Here is an 18,067-nt window from a genome sequence, read left to right as displayed (position 1 = left end):
TGGATTTCTAACCCTGCCGCTCACACGTTCTCTCGCTCTCATTGGCTACTGCTGGGGCGACGCCAGCCAATCACAGAGCTCCGAGCGGTTCTGTCACGACTTCTGGCGGCGGCTACCGCGCGGAGGTTGCTCTGGTGACGGCCCTTTCAGCGCAACCCCCCTCGCTTCAGTCGGCTCCTCCCCCTGGCGGCGGCGCGTTGGTGGCCGTTGCTGTTGTTGCCGGAAGTGAAGATGGCGGCCTTCAGCGCCCAGACGGACCTGGTCACTGGCTGGTGCCTCTTCGGCCTCGCTCTGCTGGTAGGCGGCGGCGGGGCGCCGGGCTCTTTGCCTCCCTCCCTCCCAGGCTGGAGCTCGCCCGCCCCGCTGCTCCCTCCCTGGGAGGGTGGAGGGGAGGGGCTTGCCCAGTTGCCTCTCTGCCAGGGTCCTATGGCTCCCCCAAGCCCGGCCCGGCCTCTCAGGAAGTAAATCTCTCTGTGCTGCTTACAGCCCAATCCTATGCTGTCTACTCAGAAGTAAATCCCATTGGAGCCAATGGGGCTTACTCCCAGGAAAGCGGGCATAGGTTACCTGCTTAGGCTGCCATCCCATCCACACTTTCCTGGGAGTAAGCCCCATTGACTAGAATGGGACTTGCTTCTGAGTAGACAGGCATAGGGTGGGCTCTGAGGCTGCCATGCTCTCCACACTTACCTGGGAGTAAGCCCCATTGACTAGAATGGTGCTTCCTTCTGAGTAGACAGCATAGGGTTGGGCTCTTAAGCTGCCACTCTATCCATGCTCTCCTGGGAGTAAGCTCCATTGACTATAATGGGACTTGCATTTGAGTAGACATGCCTAGCATTAGGGTCTAAGGCTGCCATCCTATCAACACTTACCTGGAAGTAAGTCCTATTGACTATAATGTGTCTTCTGAGTAGACATGCATAGGACTGGGCTCTTACTACCTAGTAAGGTTGTAGGGTTGCAGCCAGAGAGCATTGTGAGGGAGGCAGACAGGTATTGCCCAGCTTGATTCCTCAGAACCTTTACTTTTCTTTCCTGGAGAAGTGTGTGTCTCTCTGGATTTCTGCAATGAGGTCACCACCTCTTTAGAATGTGAAGTGGTCTGGCTGGCTGGCTGGCTGGCCGACCCTGAGTGTCTTTCAGCTTCCAGACAGTTGAAGCAGGAGCAGGAGTGACTGCAGTGTGATGCAGTGTGGCAGCTGATCAATACCTGATGCAGAATAAGTAGTGTTGCTAGATACAAACAGGGACAGAGTGCCTATACCTTTTAACCACCAGAATCAGGGGGCATCCCTTAAAAGTGAGTGTTAGGACTGGCTAAAAAAATTATTTACCCAGGATGTAATTAGTCTGTGGAACTCCTTGCCACAGGATGTGGTGATTGCATCTGGCCTGGATGCCTTTCAAAGGGGATTGGACAGATTTCTGGAGGAAAAGTCCATCACAGGTTCCAAGCCATGATGGGTATGTGCAACCTCCTGATTTTAGAAGTAGGCTACCTCAGATTCAGATGCAAGAGTGTGTCACTAGGATGCAGGTCTCTTGTTCTCTTGTGTGCTCCCGGACGCAGTTGCTGGGCCACTGTGAGGTACAGGAAGCTGGACTAGTTGGGCCTATGGCCGGATCCAGCAGGGCTCTTATAGTCTTATCTTAACCTTTGTCAAGAAGAGGGAATTCTGGCATGTGCAGCTTTTAAAACCCTTCTGTGTTGGGCTGCGCATGCCAAAATTCCCTCTTCTAGACAATGGTACAGGCACTCTGTCCCATTTGTATCTGGTCGCCCTAATAATAAAGAGGTAGGGTGAGGCAAGTCATTGAACTCTTGCATATACCGCTTCTGGCTGCATGTAGTAGATGAGCAGCACATTAGTTATAAGTTTAGTGCAGCCCTCTTTCCTGTTATGCCAATTTGCAAAATGTAGAGGTTTATACCAGGTTTATCGAGGTATACCAGATTTATCGAGAGTTCATCAGTGCCTACATGGGGTTCCCATTATTAACTTTATCAACCTTGTGACAAATCAATATTTTCTTAAAGCAAATAGGAAACTTGCTAATTTTTTTAAAAATCCAGGTATTAAGTTCCAAATGCCAAGTTTTGGCTGATCAAATTAAAATTCATTTAAGAAAGATGAAGATAGAGATTGAGCCTGGAATGAAAAATAATGATTGTATGACTTGCTAATCCGATTCTGCAGATTGAAACTCTTGCTGTAGGAATAAAATTCTGATCCAAGCATAGTACAAAAATGGTGTACTGAAGAGTGCAGGAATCCTTTATGCTCTGTGGGCTTTCTTGTGAAAAAAGAAAGATAATGTTGGCAGGATTGTGTATCTTTCATTTGGTCGTAGTAACTTGTCTCCCTGCCTCTTTTAGGTTATTCTGGCTTTCTGCTGGGTTTACGTCCGCAAGTACCAGAGCAGGCGGGAAAGTGAAGTAATTTCTACCATAACCTCTATTTTTGCATTGGCAATTGCACTTATTACATCAGCACTCTTGCCAGTGGATATTTTCCTAGTTTCTTATGTGAAGAATCAGAATGGGACCTTTAAGGTATGTATTAGCCTCTGCCCTGTGATGCCATATCATTTTTTAAATGTGTTTTTCTGTTCCTAGATATAATCTGAGTATTTTTCTTTTGCAGTTTATTGCAATTTAAAGTAACACTACCTGGATTACATTTTCCAATAACTTGTATTTTTTGAATAGTGATTAGTTGGGAGCCTCCATCATTCAGGCTTTCCCATTCCACTGCTCAGGGTCTCACGGACCACCTGTGGTCCCTGGACCACAAGTTGGGAACCAGTTATCCAGTGTATTCTTTGGTTTCCTGAGCACTTTTGCTTCTATTACTGACAAGTTTTCTTCCGGATAGCTATATCAGTAACTCTGTTTGCATAAACATAAACCTGTATGGGCGTTCTCATGATTTCATTAAATGCTGTTTACAGACTTGGCTTTCAGAAGTGCTTTCCTGGAAGAAATGACCTAATACACTTGTTGTACCTTGATGAAGGGGTTAGAAAAATACTTGATTCCTGCTTGAAGGGTACAAATTGAGAGGAGCAGACTACTACATTATATTAATGTGTTTACTTAACATCCATACTGTTTTGCCTCGGAATTTTGGGACTTTTTTCTTCTGGCACCAAGTAGGCTGGTGCCGTATCCTACAGCTCATGAGCTGTAGAAATCAGAAGGCTCTAATATCCTTAGCTTGACAAGTTGTGGAACAATGGGGCGTATACCTGATTTTGAGTCTTTAATGTTCTCTAACTCAGTCTTACCTGTTGCCTTTTCCTGGAGTTACTCTTTTTTTAATAGTGACAGTGGAATGTGGAAAGTGACAAATTTGCTGCACTGGAAATCAGTTCCTTTTCACTAGTAGCTGGATGTGGGGTGAAACATTTGCTGGTCTGTTCCTAAAAAAAATTGGCAGGAATTGCTGAGATGTTCATTTATGAGATCTTATTCATCCCAATAAGATGAATGGGAGGTGTGAGGGCAACCTCTTTTGGCTGAAAGCATGTATTCATGTGAATCTCATCCCCTCTATATTGCTGAATGTAATTTTGGATATGCTGTCTGTTGCCTTCTGTGATTCGTTTATAAGTTCAGCCTTTGTTGGTTATGTAGTGAAGAGATGCCCATTAGTGGAATTGCCCATCCTGCCTTTTGCCGTAGGAAAGTGACTGCCTTGGAAATATTGGGCACATGTTACAGTACAGTGCTTGCTCAGCTTATTAAAGTTACCCCGAATACAGTACATTAGTGGGAAGGATCAGTAAAACTTCTTGATCACCAGCTTCAGATACACATATTTATACTTGCTTGCAGAGAGCTTATTTGGGAACAGCTAATCTTATGGTTTTTTATTCCATGAAGCTAGAGACTTATGCCTGAGTTAGTCTACAGCTGGGAACCATCTCTGATTGCTAATTTTACATTCTGCCCTAAGGAATAAAAGATTTAACATTGTGGTGTACCTGAAATTACAACAGTTGTAGTAGATAAGGAACTAAAAACCAAACAAAAACTGGTTATCTGGTAAATGGAATCAGAACTTACCCAAAGATGGTGTTACAGATAATCCACCTGTTCCTGACTGCTTGTTCTGCAACAGTTCTGAATGGAGAGAGAGTGATCCCAATCAGTAGCTACCCTATTTACAATGAAGATTATTTAAGGCTCCCATTCTTCCCGTATAGCACTCTTGGTTTTATTCTCTGCTACAGTAGTACTGCTGTCCCAGGACAGAACCTGGATTATATTTTCCAATAACCTGTATTTTTTGAGTAGTGATTAGTTGGCAGACTTCCCCATCCCACTTCAAGACCTCAGCCAGTACAGGCAGCCCTTGATTTATAATGGGCTTATGGTCTTGGAAATTGATACGTATATTGAAAACTGTATTTTTCCCACAGGGACCAGTGTAATTGGTATGGGTTAAGGCAGTGGTCCCCAATCTGTACCATGCACTACCAAGAGGTTTAGCTTACAGGGGCAGCATGGTGATGCGCAGGGGCATCACAGCATGCTTACCACTCAATGACAGGCACCCAATGTAATGCTGAAAATGGTTGTAAGCGACTTGGCTTGGCATGCAGACCTGTGTGTGTGAGGTGTTTCCTGCAGGTTCAGATATAATCCTCTGATGTTTACTCGGATATATCACTCAGGGTTGCCTGCTTCTGTTATGCTGCACAGTTGGTAAGGAAGAAAATTGAGAGTGTAAATCTCTGATTTTATGATTTTACATATGTGTAATGGGGTGTTGGTTTTAATTCTGTGTATTTTGTTTTGTTGTTTATAACGAGCTGGTCGGATGACCGTAAATAAAGTATCTATCTATCTATCTATCTATCTTGATATAGTCCTAAATTCCTTGTTGCTTCCTGGCTGCTGGCAAATGATTGCCTCATCAGCTATATTTTTGCCATTGGTTGGGAGAAGAAGGAAGGCATTGTAAGCCGATCACTAACTTTTTTTGGATGTTTCCCCTTGCTTCTCAGCACAGACAAGTGAGAATTAGAAAACACAGTTTTACATCTTCACCCCAAGGAAGATTAACTTTTTCTTGTCAATTTGTGGCATTGGATACATTAAAGGCACTCAGATGTTTTATTTTAAGGGGAAATTTTCTGGACTGGAATTTTAAAACAATTTTATTTACAAATTGTACCTGATTAGCCCTTTTGAATTTAGGGGTTTGAAACATTAAGGCTTGGGGCAAATTTCATTGATCCTTTTTCATTTGTTTGGTGCGGCTACAACTAAATAGTGATGTTGGTTGCCTGCACATATCGGTGAGAGGGGAGATATGTGAGCAAAGCTGTTGCTACATGGATGGTAGAGACTAGAACTTCTCATTTTCACTGCTGATTTAGGCTGGCGTCTCCTCTGATCCAGAGCCTCCATGTTGGGATGGCTGCCTGACATGGAGGCTCTTCATTCTATGCCGACCTTTGGGGTTGGGGCAAAAGTCCCCTGAGGAGGTGGCAGTGACTGCCTGGAACGTGCTAGATGTTGTGGCAGCCACTTTCAGTGCTGCTGCAGGCTCATGCGCTGGGCAGCTCAGGATTGGGCTGCCCAACTCTAAATCTGGGGTGTCCTGACACATCTGAAGGGAGTCCATAGACTGAAAACCAAAAATAATGATTTTATGTTGCGTTGTATCCTTGTTGACATATGGGTCCTGGAACCTGAGGTTAGCTCCTAAGGGGAGCCAAAAAATAAGGTCAAGAATTGCTGACTTAGGGCCCAGTTCTATTCAACTTTCTAGCGCTGGTGCAGCCATCCCAATGAAACATGCACTGCATTCTTGCAGTGGAGGGAAAATCACAGAGGCCTCCTCAAAATAAGGGAACATTTGTTCCTTTACTTCTGGGCTGTATTGTGGCTTTATCTGCACTGGATTGTTGGATAGATTTGGGCCCTTAGAGTACTAAAGGGAAGTCAGGGAAGTAGTCAAATGGCAGTTGGTCCCAGCAAAGTTGGAGTGGTCCATGTTGAATTACCTCTCTCTCTGCTGCAGCCAATTAGAATGATGTCCATGGATATGAAGAAGGAAAAAAACCTGAATGCAGTTTTGAACATGAGACATATCAAGTTGGTTGGTGGAAAAATGGGAAGGTAGTGAGGTTTTTGTTTCATTTGATTTATCATGGAAGTGTAGAGGCCTATTTACATATTTGTAAACTGGCAGCATTTGATCTTTAATGACTCATATGTTGGATGCACAAATTGCTTTTTAATAAAGCACTTTTATTTTTATTTTTCAACATCTTCAGGACTGGGCTGATGCAAATGTTACAAGACAAATTGAAGATACAGTATTGTATGCATATTACAGTGAGTATTGTTAATAATATCAACTTCATGTAGCTTTATGACCTATTTTTCATGTCATTTCATTACAACTACTTTGTCAAAAGTTCATTAAAAATTTGTTTAATGTTTGTTGCCATAAATTTCTCCTCCCCACCCTCATATTCTGTTCATGGACTCCCAGAGTCCAAACCTATTCTAATGGACTTGTTCTGTTAATTTTAATGTACCATTAATGGCACACTTTGTCACTTACACGACAATGGTGGGAAATGTGGCAAAAATCATTTTGGTTTAAGGTACACACAAATAGTACAGGTTAACGATATAATTAGAATACAGCTAATGGACTGCCAAAAGAATGTTCTCTGCGTTGCATGCATGTCTGGCTTTGGTGTAGGAAATATGAGGGTTGGTTTGTTCAGCTTTGTGCTATGCTGTATAGTAAACTTGTGACCAGCATTTCAAAGAAGACTGGTTAACACATGGAATAATGAGATGACAAATAGTCCATTTGATCAGATGACCATATATCCTTTTATTTTGGATTAACTGTCTCCATCTCAAGAAAAGTATCTTGTAGTTTATGTCCTGATGCAGTTGCACAGCATAGCCTCCAGATGGTGGCAGTGATTTAAGTACAAACCAAAAGCAGGGTTCTTTTCCTATTTTAAATTAGTCAGATTAGTGAAGCAATTCTGCATTGGACATTAGCTATTGAGCTGAGCCATGTCTTAACAAAATGGCTACCAAAATATGCAAAGTTATAAACTGCAAAAATATACTCAACTGAACAAACCTTTATTAGGCATAGATTGCACAAATATATTATTCCCATGAGACTTGTGAGCCAACCATGAAAGTGTTGGATTAAATTGTAAATGCTGTTCAAGCATTTCTAACTGAATTGGCTTTGTTTTGACCCCTGTCAACTGCCTCTTCCTGAATGTCTGTAATCTTCAAAGAGCCTGATCACAATGGTCAGTACAGAAGTTTTGAGCCTTTGTTAGACTGCATACCAGAGGCTCTTCAAGTTTGTTTGTTTGTTTTCTTTAGGTTACTTTTTTGGTTTTACAGTCCAATGCCTAACCAGTGTATGTGCTGTAATCAAACAGATCAGAAACCTGACACACTTTCAGCAGAGAACTAACTCCTATCTGCCTATTATTTAAAGACCACCTTGGCTGTTACCCTTTATCAAGCCAGTGGCTATGGTGTTAATCCACACAGTTATTTTCCAGTCTGTGGGAATTTAATGTTTGCCCAGAGAGCTTGAGAAGGGACAAACTCAGTGATCTGCTAGGGCATTGGGAAGAGTGTTATTCTACCCGCCCAAAGCTGCACAAGTCTTAACAGTAGATAAGGGTGGAAAGTTGGGCTAAACTGAGAACATGGCTTCATGAATCATTTTGGTATTTTTGGTATTTTGGTATTAAGAATGTGATCTAAAGAGAAAATAACTCTTAACCATGGTCTGCACTAGATCTGCACAGAAGAAGCAACCTGCTAATCAAATTCTCCCTCTGCATTTGGATTTTCCATGTCTTGCTTTTGTGAGAACTCTAGTTTTTCTTAGTGTTGGGTTATGAACTCTGCACTAGTTGAAGTCTAAGATGAGCTTCCTCAAATTTTTGAATTTGTCTCGATTTCAGTTGTCCTATAAGGAAATGTTTTGCCTGTGCAATGTCTGTGAAACAATGTACTCTATGGAATGAAAATTTTTTAGCGGTGGTGTTTGACATAGCTTTTTAAAAACATTCTTGTCAGTGTTGAGTCTTGGTACTTGGCACTTCACTGTATTAACCTCTGTCTGAAAACTATGTCTGTAGCTTGTTATCTCTGGTTGCAATCCTAACCACACTTCCCTGAGAGTAAACCCTATTGAACAAAATAGGACTTACTTCTGAGTAGACCTGGTTAGGAATGTGCCCTCTGTCTCCTAACAATTCAAGTTCAGACCCATGACAGGCTGTAGAATGCACAACCTCCAGGGTAACTGAAGTTGATGATACTTTATGAAGATATCTTCATAAAGACTGAAACACTAGAGTTGCTTTGATGTGGCTGATAAACTACTTTAATGAGATGTCTGTCAACTGTGAAACTCACAGGTCCAAATGCTTAAAAATCTGAAGAATGGTTCTAGAATGGTGCATAAATCTTATTGGTTTTGTATTGAATTTAAAATGCACAACTTCTCTGTGGATTCAAAGTTTCATGTAGTTCATACTTTTGAAGCTTCATAGTTTACACTAATAATTCTTAATTTTCTTCTAGTTGTAAATGTTAATCCCTATTGCATCTAGCTCATTCCAATATCTGAAACACAATGTCATACAAGGCTGCCTTATGCAGAGTTTTCTGAAATATTTTATTTGCAGAAGCTTAAACAGTAATAAAAAAAACTTATTTTTGAATTGCTCTGGGAACAGTTTGTTTTATACAAAGCAAGTAACATTTCTAAAGAATCTTTTGTAGAAATAAAGCCAAAATAAGAGAACAACACAAGCTTCGTTCTGCTTCCATGTGTGAACTGTAGCATGATAGTATCTGAGTTTTTTATTTGTTCACCAGTGTTTATCTTTAATAAATACACTGCTATGGCGGCAGGGGGGTAACGACAATGACGACAAACTCTTTCTTGCTGCTAGCTGATAACATAAAAAGGCCATTGAGCTAACTAGGGCCACTGATGTGTAACATTAACAGAGTAAAGAACAATTTTATGCTGTTCTTTAGCAGCATTCCCTGTTTAATCTGTCCTGCACCTGATTTTGTACTGAACTTTGACTTGTGCAGAAAAAGTACCTCAGTGAGGAAGGGGTAAAGTGTGTTTTGTCCTCTACTGCACAGTTTCCAAAGGTTTCTTCTTACGAACTTGTTGACCTAGAATGCTAGATGTTCTAGCTGGAATTCATTTTGGTGTTAAAAGTAAGCATAACAGCATTTGCTCATGTTAGCATATCTTTTCCTTGCTTGCATCTGAGTATAGACTATGTTTGCATCTTGTGGGGGCTGTAAAGCACCACATAAGATGGGCATTGATATAAAAACCCACACATGTGCCTTGTAGAGTGAGACTAGAGTTACTTTAACAGGTTTCTAAGGTTTTTTTTTGCTATCTCCAGTATTATATGTGTTAATTGAGCAAAAGCATAATGATAAATGGCATCCATGCCAATTTTATAAGGTTGTACCCTAAGTGTGGTCTCTGTCTGTGCACGCAAGGGGGAGTGGTGTTTTTCACTGAGCTCCTCTTCCCTCTGCAGCCTCAAAAATCTATTCCTGAGTTTTGAGAGATGCTTGGGAATGGATAATTAGACATAGCAAGCTATTGAGGGAAAGAAGACTGGCAAAAACCACCCTTCTTCCCACTCCTGCACAAATTGAGTTTCTTTCACAAACAGAAGAAGCTGTTTTAGATACACCCCCCTTTTTACGTTGGAATGTAACTATGTCTTTTGTCTTCTACCTTAGCACTGTATTCCATCATATTATTCTGTGTCTTCTTATGGATCCCCTTTGTCTATTTCTACTATGAGGAGAAAGATGAAGATAGCGACACATGCTCAGTAAGACGTTTGCTGTAGTAGTAGTAGTGATTGCTTTACTGAATATTTATTGATATATAAAATATTCACTCTGTAAATTTAGCATGGCTTACAATATAAGCAACAAAAAATTATGTTTAGATAGGTAGTGAATAAAACTATTCAAGTTTGGACACTAACACCAGTTGAAATAAAACCTTTTGTTTGATTTTAAAAGTAAAATATATTGCACTGTATAGATTGAAACCAGTGCCAACAGTTGTAAGGCCCTGTGACCCCTCCCCCAACTGCTTACATTCTTTAATTAAATGAAATTCTGAGGTTTCTAGGCATCAAGTTGTATGACCAAAGCTTTTTTAAAAGTTCTTGCATTTGTAAATATTCAGAGATACAATTCTCTACCTATAAACAAATGAGCATCAGTCCTCGGACACAGGGATAGTTTACAGTCCTGGGACAAGGGGATAGCTGCTCCTTGTTCTTCTGGCAGCTCTACTTATTGAGACAGAGAAGAAAAACAACAGTGATGAATTTTTCCCATTGTGGAATTACACTGATAAAATACTTTTAAACAATTCTTATAGAGAAAGCAGCTGTGGCTTGCACACAAACTGCCTGTTCTCTAGAAACGGTGTTTGAAGGCATTGTATCAAAAGCAATGATAATTTTATCAAGAGTGAGAATAATTGACTGCATTAAATAGTGCTCTCTTTGTAACTTGGCAACAGTGCCTGTGGAGCGGGAAAGGGAAAGAGACAAGAACCTTCCTTATTGAAATGTGCTCTTTAAAATAAAAACTGCAGATGAAAGCAACAGCAAGAAAATGCAGCTTAACAGAAGTTGAAGCAAAGTGTGGATGAAAGCTTAAAACTGCATACAGTACTGTGGAAACTCCTCATGCTTTTTAGCAGACAAAATCCAGAATTTCCTGGTGGTGGTGGTTCCTTCACCTTGTCCTTATTTAAGTAATGAGGCCTCTGCAGTGTGATTGTCAGGGTTGGTTCTGGATAAAGCCTTCAGCTTAATGAGCAGAAATGATGGCAGTACAATGGGGAATTAAATGATGCTATTTAATGTGCTAGCTACATGAAACGGCATGCCTAGTGCATATTGGACTCTCTTAAATTAGGAGCTTTGAATAGTTCATACCTACAGTTAATACTAAAAAGATGCTTTGATCCAAGGTATATCCTTAAAATTTATAGTACTAATGTACAGCAGTAGCTCTTGTTTTGAGGAAAAACATGCTTTGTCATGCTTCATTTCTATAAAAATGTTGAATTAACAGGAAGACATTATCAGTTTCTTCATATACATACAGTTCTTCTATCTTTATTTTGTAGCAGGTTAAAACTGCATTCAAGTATACATTGGGATTCCTTCTAGTTTGTGCCATTCTTCTGTTAATTGGGTAAGTAGATATGTCTGTGCATCAGAATACTGCTGCTTGTGTATCTTGTCGAGCATCAGTAAAATTGTATCTCTTGACTTGAATCTCTGTTAATCCCCAATCATTTAACCACATTTCAGGCTCTTGATAGATGTCTTCCTGTCCCCTAATTTAATCTAAGGTTTGTACTTGGCCTCTTGGTTGTCTCTGCTTGTTCTCTTTGTTGGTGCCCACATTTTTTTCTTTTTCTACTGCTCTTTTTGCTCTGTATATTTATTTATTTATTTATTTATTTATTTATTTGATACTCCATCTTTCTCCCCGAGGGGCATCTAAAGCAGCTAACAATCAGTTAACAATTTTAAAATTAAAATTAACAAAATACAGTATAAAATATTGAGAGCAGCAGTGTGACAGAGTCAAACCACCAACCTCCAGCAACTACACGAGCTGCAGCATTCTGCACTAACTGTAACTTCTGGACCGTCTTCAGGGGCAGCCCCCCCCCCCCAATAGAGCACATTACAATAATCTAATCTTAATGTCACCAAGACATGGACCACTGTGGCCAGACCCGCCTGAGGCAGGTATGGCTGCAACTGGCGCACCAGCCAAAGCTGGACAAAGGGAGTCCTGGCCACAACTAACACCTGAACATCCAGGAGCAGCTGCAAGTCTAGGAGAACCCCCAAGCTGCGAAACTGCTCTTTCAGGGTGAATGCAACCCCATTCAGAGCAGGGCAGTAGTCACTTGGTTGTCATGAATTGACTTGGTCTTCCTGCTTGGTCATCTCTTGTCAATTAAATACTCTTTTATGCATATTCCTCTTTGAAAATTTTATATCAGGAGCTGCTGTCATCTCCTTGTTATGCAAAACAAGCCATATCTGAAATACAGTGGGCCATGAATGTTAACTGGCCTTGCTAGCAAGCCAGGATCTGCTATGACCTTGACCCTCCCCCAGTGAATGGTAACTTGCCTCTGATATTGCTTTGAGTTTCAGAAGCACTTGGCACACACCTGAAGTCAGGCAGGAATAATCTCTAGTCTCCAGTCTACAACTTGGTAGATCTGAGGCTTACTTTTGCATGCGAGTGCGCTTTGGAACAACAGCAGGACGTAGACAAAAACTTTGCCCTTCTCCAAAACTGGGAAGAAAAAAGGAGCATAGGCTCATCTTAGACTCCAATATGGAGTCTAAGAGGGTACACTACCATGGAGAGTACTGAGCTCATGCTTGCAAATCTTATTTTTCTTTTCTTTGCTCTCTTCAATTTCATATTTCTTTATAATCTAAACATGAGGAGTCAGTATTTGAACTTAATAGGTCCATTCTCGTTTTTAGCAACTTGCCTTTTCTAAAAATACCATCTGAGGTACTTATGCCAACCTTCCACCCAGTCTGTTTTGGAGCAAGATTGGAGCTTTTTAGTCTTTTCTACTTAACTTTTAAATCATACTTGTCTATTTACCTAGAAGCTAAGAAGGAGATGCCTAGATCAGAATGTACACTCAAAACATATGACAGTATATTGAGTATCTACATTATCACATTTAGGAAGTTGCTCTGAATGTCTTTTTTTTTTTTTTTAAGTTTACTTTCCAGTTTGGGTTTACTTTGGCTTAAGTGTAGTGTAAATAGAAGTCTGAAACTTGAAGGATGTAGGGAGGAACTTCAGGCTTTTGTTTTTTGAAATCTGAGCATACATGTTTTCCCTGTTGGCTCTAAAACCATGAGTCATTTAGGACATGTGACAGATTAATGTAAAATTGTGCAGTTTTTTGCCCGAAGTAATTTGACTTTTTGAATGTGTACTCATCACAGATCTTCAGTATCTGAACTTCTACTTCTTAAGTTAAAAAAAAATGCCCAGCATTTAATGCCTGCATTTAATGAATATTTGTTTCTGACTTGATCATGACGTTCAGTTCCAAAAGTTCAAAGTAAATTCATAAAATAATGAATGCAGTGTGGCATAGGTTTGTTGGACAGATGTAATTATGCTTTGATGTTGAAACTGCCAGACAGGGCCAAGCATTTGCTTAAATTAGAGCCATACAGTCTCATGAAGCAAAAATGTGCTCATGTTTTTTCAATACTGTGCGAGTCTCCTGTAGAACTCTGGAGTTAAGAATCTCTCTCTCCCTGTGTGTGTGTGTGTGTGAGAGAGAGAGAGAGAGAAAGAGAGAGAGAGAGAGAAGATTCAATAATAGAAATGGATTGAGAAAGAGATTATGTGATGAGCCTTCCTTGGAAGGAAATTAATATCACTGTGATATTGTTGGAGATCCTTGTTCTCTGCTTTGTATGGAATAAAAAAGAGGATATAATTTGATTCTTAACAGCATAGTTCTTTGTACTGATTTGATTTTTAGAATGAATTTCCTCTAATTTCACTAGCTATTTACTACATGGCCTTGTCTGTGTTTGAAGCTTCTCAATAACAAAGAGCCTGATAAAAAGTAATTGCAGATGAGTAATGGTTTGATGCACTTAAAATAATAGTTGAAGGGTCCTACAAGATTATCTAATCTGACTCCTTGTCAGTATAGGTAGTCCACAACTACAATATCCCTAAAAGATGGCTATCTAGCCTCTGCCTGAAGACCTGTGGAGAGTCTACTACCTTTTGAGGCAGACTATTCTGCTGTTGAACAGTTTGTACTGTCAGAAGCTTCTTCCTAACATTTAATCCAGTGGTTCTCAAACTCTGGAAGAGTTTGAGAGCCAATAATTTCTTACGTGGGCAGGAGGGGGGAGGCAGCAGGGGTTGGGGAACGCAGCAGCGTGATCCCCAGAATCACGCCCCTCAGAGGGACTGCAGGAAGGGACTGCAGAGGTGCAGGAAGCCCCACATCCTAGTCGGAAGCGCTTCTCTGGACCCATACCAGTTTGTCAATATCCCTCTTAAACTCTGGTGCCTAGAACTGGACACAAAATTCTAGGTGGAGTATAACTAAAGCAGAATACAGTGTTAACAACTACAGTTGACCCTTGGCATCCGCAGGGTTTCTGTTGTGTTTCAGAAAAACCAAGAAGTGCCCTTCCGTCACCTCTAGGGGAGGCTTCAGAAAGCCTCCCAGATGCAACCAGAAGATGCTTTTGGTCACATCCGGGAGGTCAGGTGGGACTCTTTTTACCACAGGTTTGGAATGTATAGTGAGTCAAATCTGCTGGTTCTGAGCTTTCGGATTGAAAGGGCCCACCTGCTTGTGGTATTGATACTGCTTAATGGGGTATCGATTCTCAAAATGACTGCAGAGTAGCAACCCACTTTTCTCCCTGGGAAGACTTCCTGGTGCTGCTGTCAACCTGAATACAATATTTCCACTAGCATACTAGATATTCTCAGTATATTCCTTCTGGCTCAGAGCCACAGTTTGTGGTGCTGTGTAGACTTTCTTTACAATATGGGGTTGCTGTATGTACTTGTCTTTACCCCACTACTGGTATGTTACTGTGCCTCTACTTGGATGGATGTGTTCTGAGACATGGATTAGCATAGTTCTCTGACAAAGTGAGGCTCCCTACTGTAACAAAAGCAGTTCTAGCTCATTATTGTAAACTATGGGTGTTGGTGACACAGCTGTTGTTTGGATGGGTTGTCAGCTAAAACGTTTGTTTTCAGTGCCATACAGATGCATGCCTGCTTCTTTGACATAAAATTCCCTTAATTTAGCCCAGGACATATTTCTGTATTGAAGACTGTTAGATGTCTCTTGTGATTTATTTTTTTTTTTGGGGGGGGGGGGAAGTTCTGTTGATTGTCTTCTCCTGTACGATTTCAAATCATGCCCACATTATTCCAACAATGGAAAGATTGTCATAACATGCTCGTGACATTGATTGATTGATGTGTATGCGCAACCTCCTGATTTTAGGAATGGGTTAAGTCAGAATGCCAGATGTAGGGGAGAGCACCAGGATGACGTCTCTTGTTATCTGGTGTGCTCCCTGGGGCATTTGGTGGGCCGCTGTGAGATACAGGAAGCTGGACTAGATGGGCCTATGGCCTGATCCAGTGGGGCTGTTCTTATGTTCTTATGTTCTTATGACATGCTATCCTGTTGTAGTTTTACCTCTGAACGTACTTGATTGAACTTATTTGAATGGATAGCGTCAAAATTAACAGATTTTTAAAGAAGCCAGAGTAAGTTTTTCTTGTTGGTAGAGTAACTAATCTGGCAATACACAATTATGTAGTGGAACACAGGTGATCAGGTACCCATCTGGACTTCATGTTATGCCTTTACAGCAAAGGCTTTATTCTTTAAAATATTCTATTTATAGTCAGTCACTTTAAGGATGGCCAAGAGATTGTATGTACCTGTTGAACACAGCATCTTTTCTTAAACATGAGACATGGTGCTCTATTGCAACAAACTTTTGAAACATCTCTAAGCCAGCAATCATATACACATCTACGAGAAAGTAATTTGGTTATGAAACCCAATAGAACTTCTTTCAGTTCAATTTTTTTGCTTTAACTTTGTCAAACTGTTGAATATTTAACTTATTCAAAACTTGATTAGAAGCAATAAATAGTTTCTGGTCACTCTACTCTTTGCTAACTTTTGATGTGTTGTGAGTCATGCAACCTGTCATAAGTCATGATGGGGACAGTCTAAAACTATAAAAATGAAATAAAATACATATATAGCATCTATATGACTGTGATTACACCTGATAAAAAGGTTTTAAAATTGATTTAAAACACACATTTGGAACAGAAAGGTGTTCTTGAAATAAAATGTGCAGGTGTCGCTCCCCACCCCGTATACACAGGGGATCATTCCAGGCCACCCCTTACAGACATGGAAACCATGGATTGGCAGTCTGTGCCCCCCCCCCCGCGTCCAATAATGTTAAGGCTAGATTGACTGCTAACAGGAAGCAGAAAGTTAACTGCTTCCTGGTAACACTCAATCTAAACTTTTCAAGCGTTCAGGCCACCTGCAGCCTGCCTGCCTGCACTATAAGCTTGCATGCTTATAACGATCTGTAAAAGGAAGAAACATTTTGCTGCAGTAAGCCTCTAAACCAGTCATTTTCAACCACTGTGCTGTGGCACACTGGTGTGCCACAGGAGTTTGGAGAAGGATCATTTGTTAGTAGGGCCACTGGGGGATGTGAGCCCCTGCTATCGGTGTAGTGTGCCTTGTCAATTGTCAGAAAACTGATGGTGTTCCTTGACAGTTTTAGTGCCTTGTCAGTGTGCCGTGAGATGAAAAAGGTTGAAAATCACTGCTCTAAATGATAATGGGCTTGTGGAGGGGGATGCACAGATAACTGAATCTGCTGATACCAGATCCTTGGATACGGGTGGGGGGGATGTCTGTAATTGCTTTTATATTTGGGACATGAGGATGTTGAATTTTTGTCGACTTCTAGTATTATCTTTATATGGCGTAATGTAGTACATTTTGGAAGGTATCATTTAAAGGACAACTTGTTTTTTCCTGTTGCAGAGCTTTTATTCCATTGGATATTCCCAACAAGAAAAATTCAACAGAGTGGGAGAAAGTGAAATTCTTGTTTGAAGAACTTGGAAGCAGCCGTAAGATTGACTATATTCTTTCCATTAGAGATTGTATAATGAATCCAATAAGTGAATAATTCAGGATTTCATACTCTAGTCTAAAAGCATGCCCAAAGACATTGGCTTTATTCCATTTGTCTAGTATAAATGGATTTTTTAAACTTTAAGTGTAGGTGCTCTGAGAATAGGAGAAAAATAAGGGTGAGGAGAAGACAGGTAGGACTGCATGTGATCTTTAGGAGTGCTTTAGTGAATGGTATGGAAGTATTTGGTTTGAGATCACTCCAGCTCTTAAGACATGGAGTAGAATGTTGCTTGGAGTGCTAGATAAAGAACAGGGTCTCCAAACTATGGCTAGGGAGCCACACCTGGCCTGCAGCAATTCGTGTTTTTTTTTGTCAGAGCAATTACTAATGTTTGATGTTTTTACTCAATATCTTTTCTCAGTTTAAGCATGGCATTATTTCTTTATAATTTCATTTCTCTTTTGTTCCGAGTCATATCATGCTGATTACAAAAAAGATCCAAGTAAAAGTAAACTTATTCATTCATTTAAATTTCATTTATAAAATTGATTTTTTTAGCCCACAAAAATCTGTAAAATATATGATGTGTCCCTCACACTGAAAAGTTTGGAGATCCCTGAGAATGGGAAAAAAGTAGGAGATTGAAGGGGTGGAACGTCTTATACATTAATTCTTTCTGTGTTTACCTAAGGCAGTGGTTCTTGGGCGTTTTGGACCAGGACCCACTTGTCATGATGACAATCTGTCCAGGACCCACCAGAAGTGATGCCATTAACCTGGAAGTGATGTCATGTCCGGAAGTGACATCATCAAGCAGGAAGTAACATCACTGTGGTGCCAGTGCCAGAAGTGATGTCATTAAGCAGGAAGGGACATCACTTCCAGGTTCTCACCTAGGAACTCATAAACTTCAAATGACCAGAGAAAACATTCCAGCACAGAAGCTTTTCCAATTCTCTGTCCCATGCAACCATTGCTACCAAGCATTCCACCTGTAAAATTCACTGTCCTTCTTGTAATGAAGTGTGTGTGTGAAGGGTGTGCTTGCTTCCGGCTAGTGTTGAACATGGCATCGATGTATTTTGAATATGCCCATCAGTGTTCATGGCACTAACTAACCTGAAGCTTCCTACAGATAAAGCAAAACCAGGCTTGTCTGCATTCCTGTAAGACAGGAGTCTTCCATCTCACCTAGCCTTACAGATCACCCACATGCTCAGTCTACTCA

At 40.7% G+C, this 18,067-nt stretch overlaps 1 protein-coding gene across 2 annotated transcripts in view; it reads left to right on the top strand.

Annotated features, from left to right (window-relative positions):
* The first annotated feature begins 212 nt into the window (after positions 1 to 212).
* Positions 213 to 18,067, top strand: part of LMBRD1 (LMBR1 domain containing 1) — a 56,540-nt gene continuing 38,685 nt past the window's right edge. The window contains exons 1-6 of one of the 2 annotated variants that reach the window (XM_066609504.1): positions 213 to 297; positions 2,381 to 2,557; positions 6,295 to 6,355; positions 9,809 to 9,903; positions 11,229 to 11,293; positions 16,743 to 16,831. In XM_066609504.1, coding sequence (XP_066465601.1) covers positions 232 to 297; positions 2,381 to 2,557; positions 6,295 to 6,355; positions 9,809 to 9,903; positions 11,229 to 11,293; positions 16,743 to 16,831 — 553 coding nt within the window. In that variant the 5' untranslated portion in view covers positions 213 to 231. Of the gene's footprint in view, positions 298 to 2,380; positions 2,558 to 6,294; positions 6,356 to 9,808; positions 9,904 to 11,225; positions 11,294 to 16,742; positions 16,832 to 18,067 lie in introns of both variants that reach the window. The other variant, XM_066609503.1, reaches the window with a different exon arrangement.

This window comes from Tiliqua scincoides, chromosome 1 (assembly GCF_035046505.1).
Source record: "Tiliqua scincoides isolate rTilSci1 chromosome 1, rTilSci1.hap2, whole genome shotgun sequence".
Classification (NCBI taxonomy): domain Eukaryota; kingdom Metazoa; phylum Chordata; class Lepidosauria; order Squamata; family Scincidae; genus Tiliqua; species Tiliqua scincoides.
The sequence above is the reverse complement of the archived record's forward strand: the minus strand, read 5'-3'. Positions and strand labels throughout refer to the sequence as shown.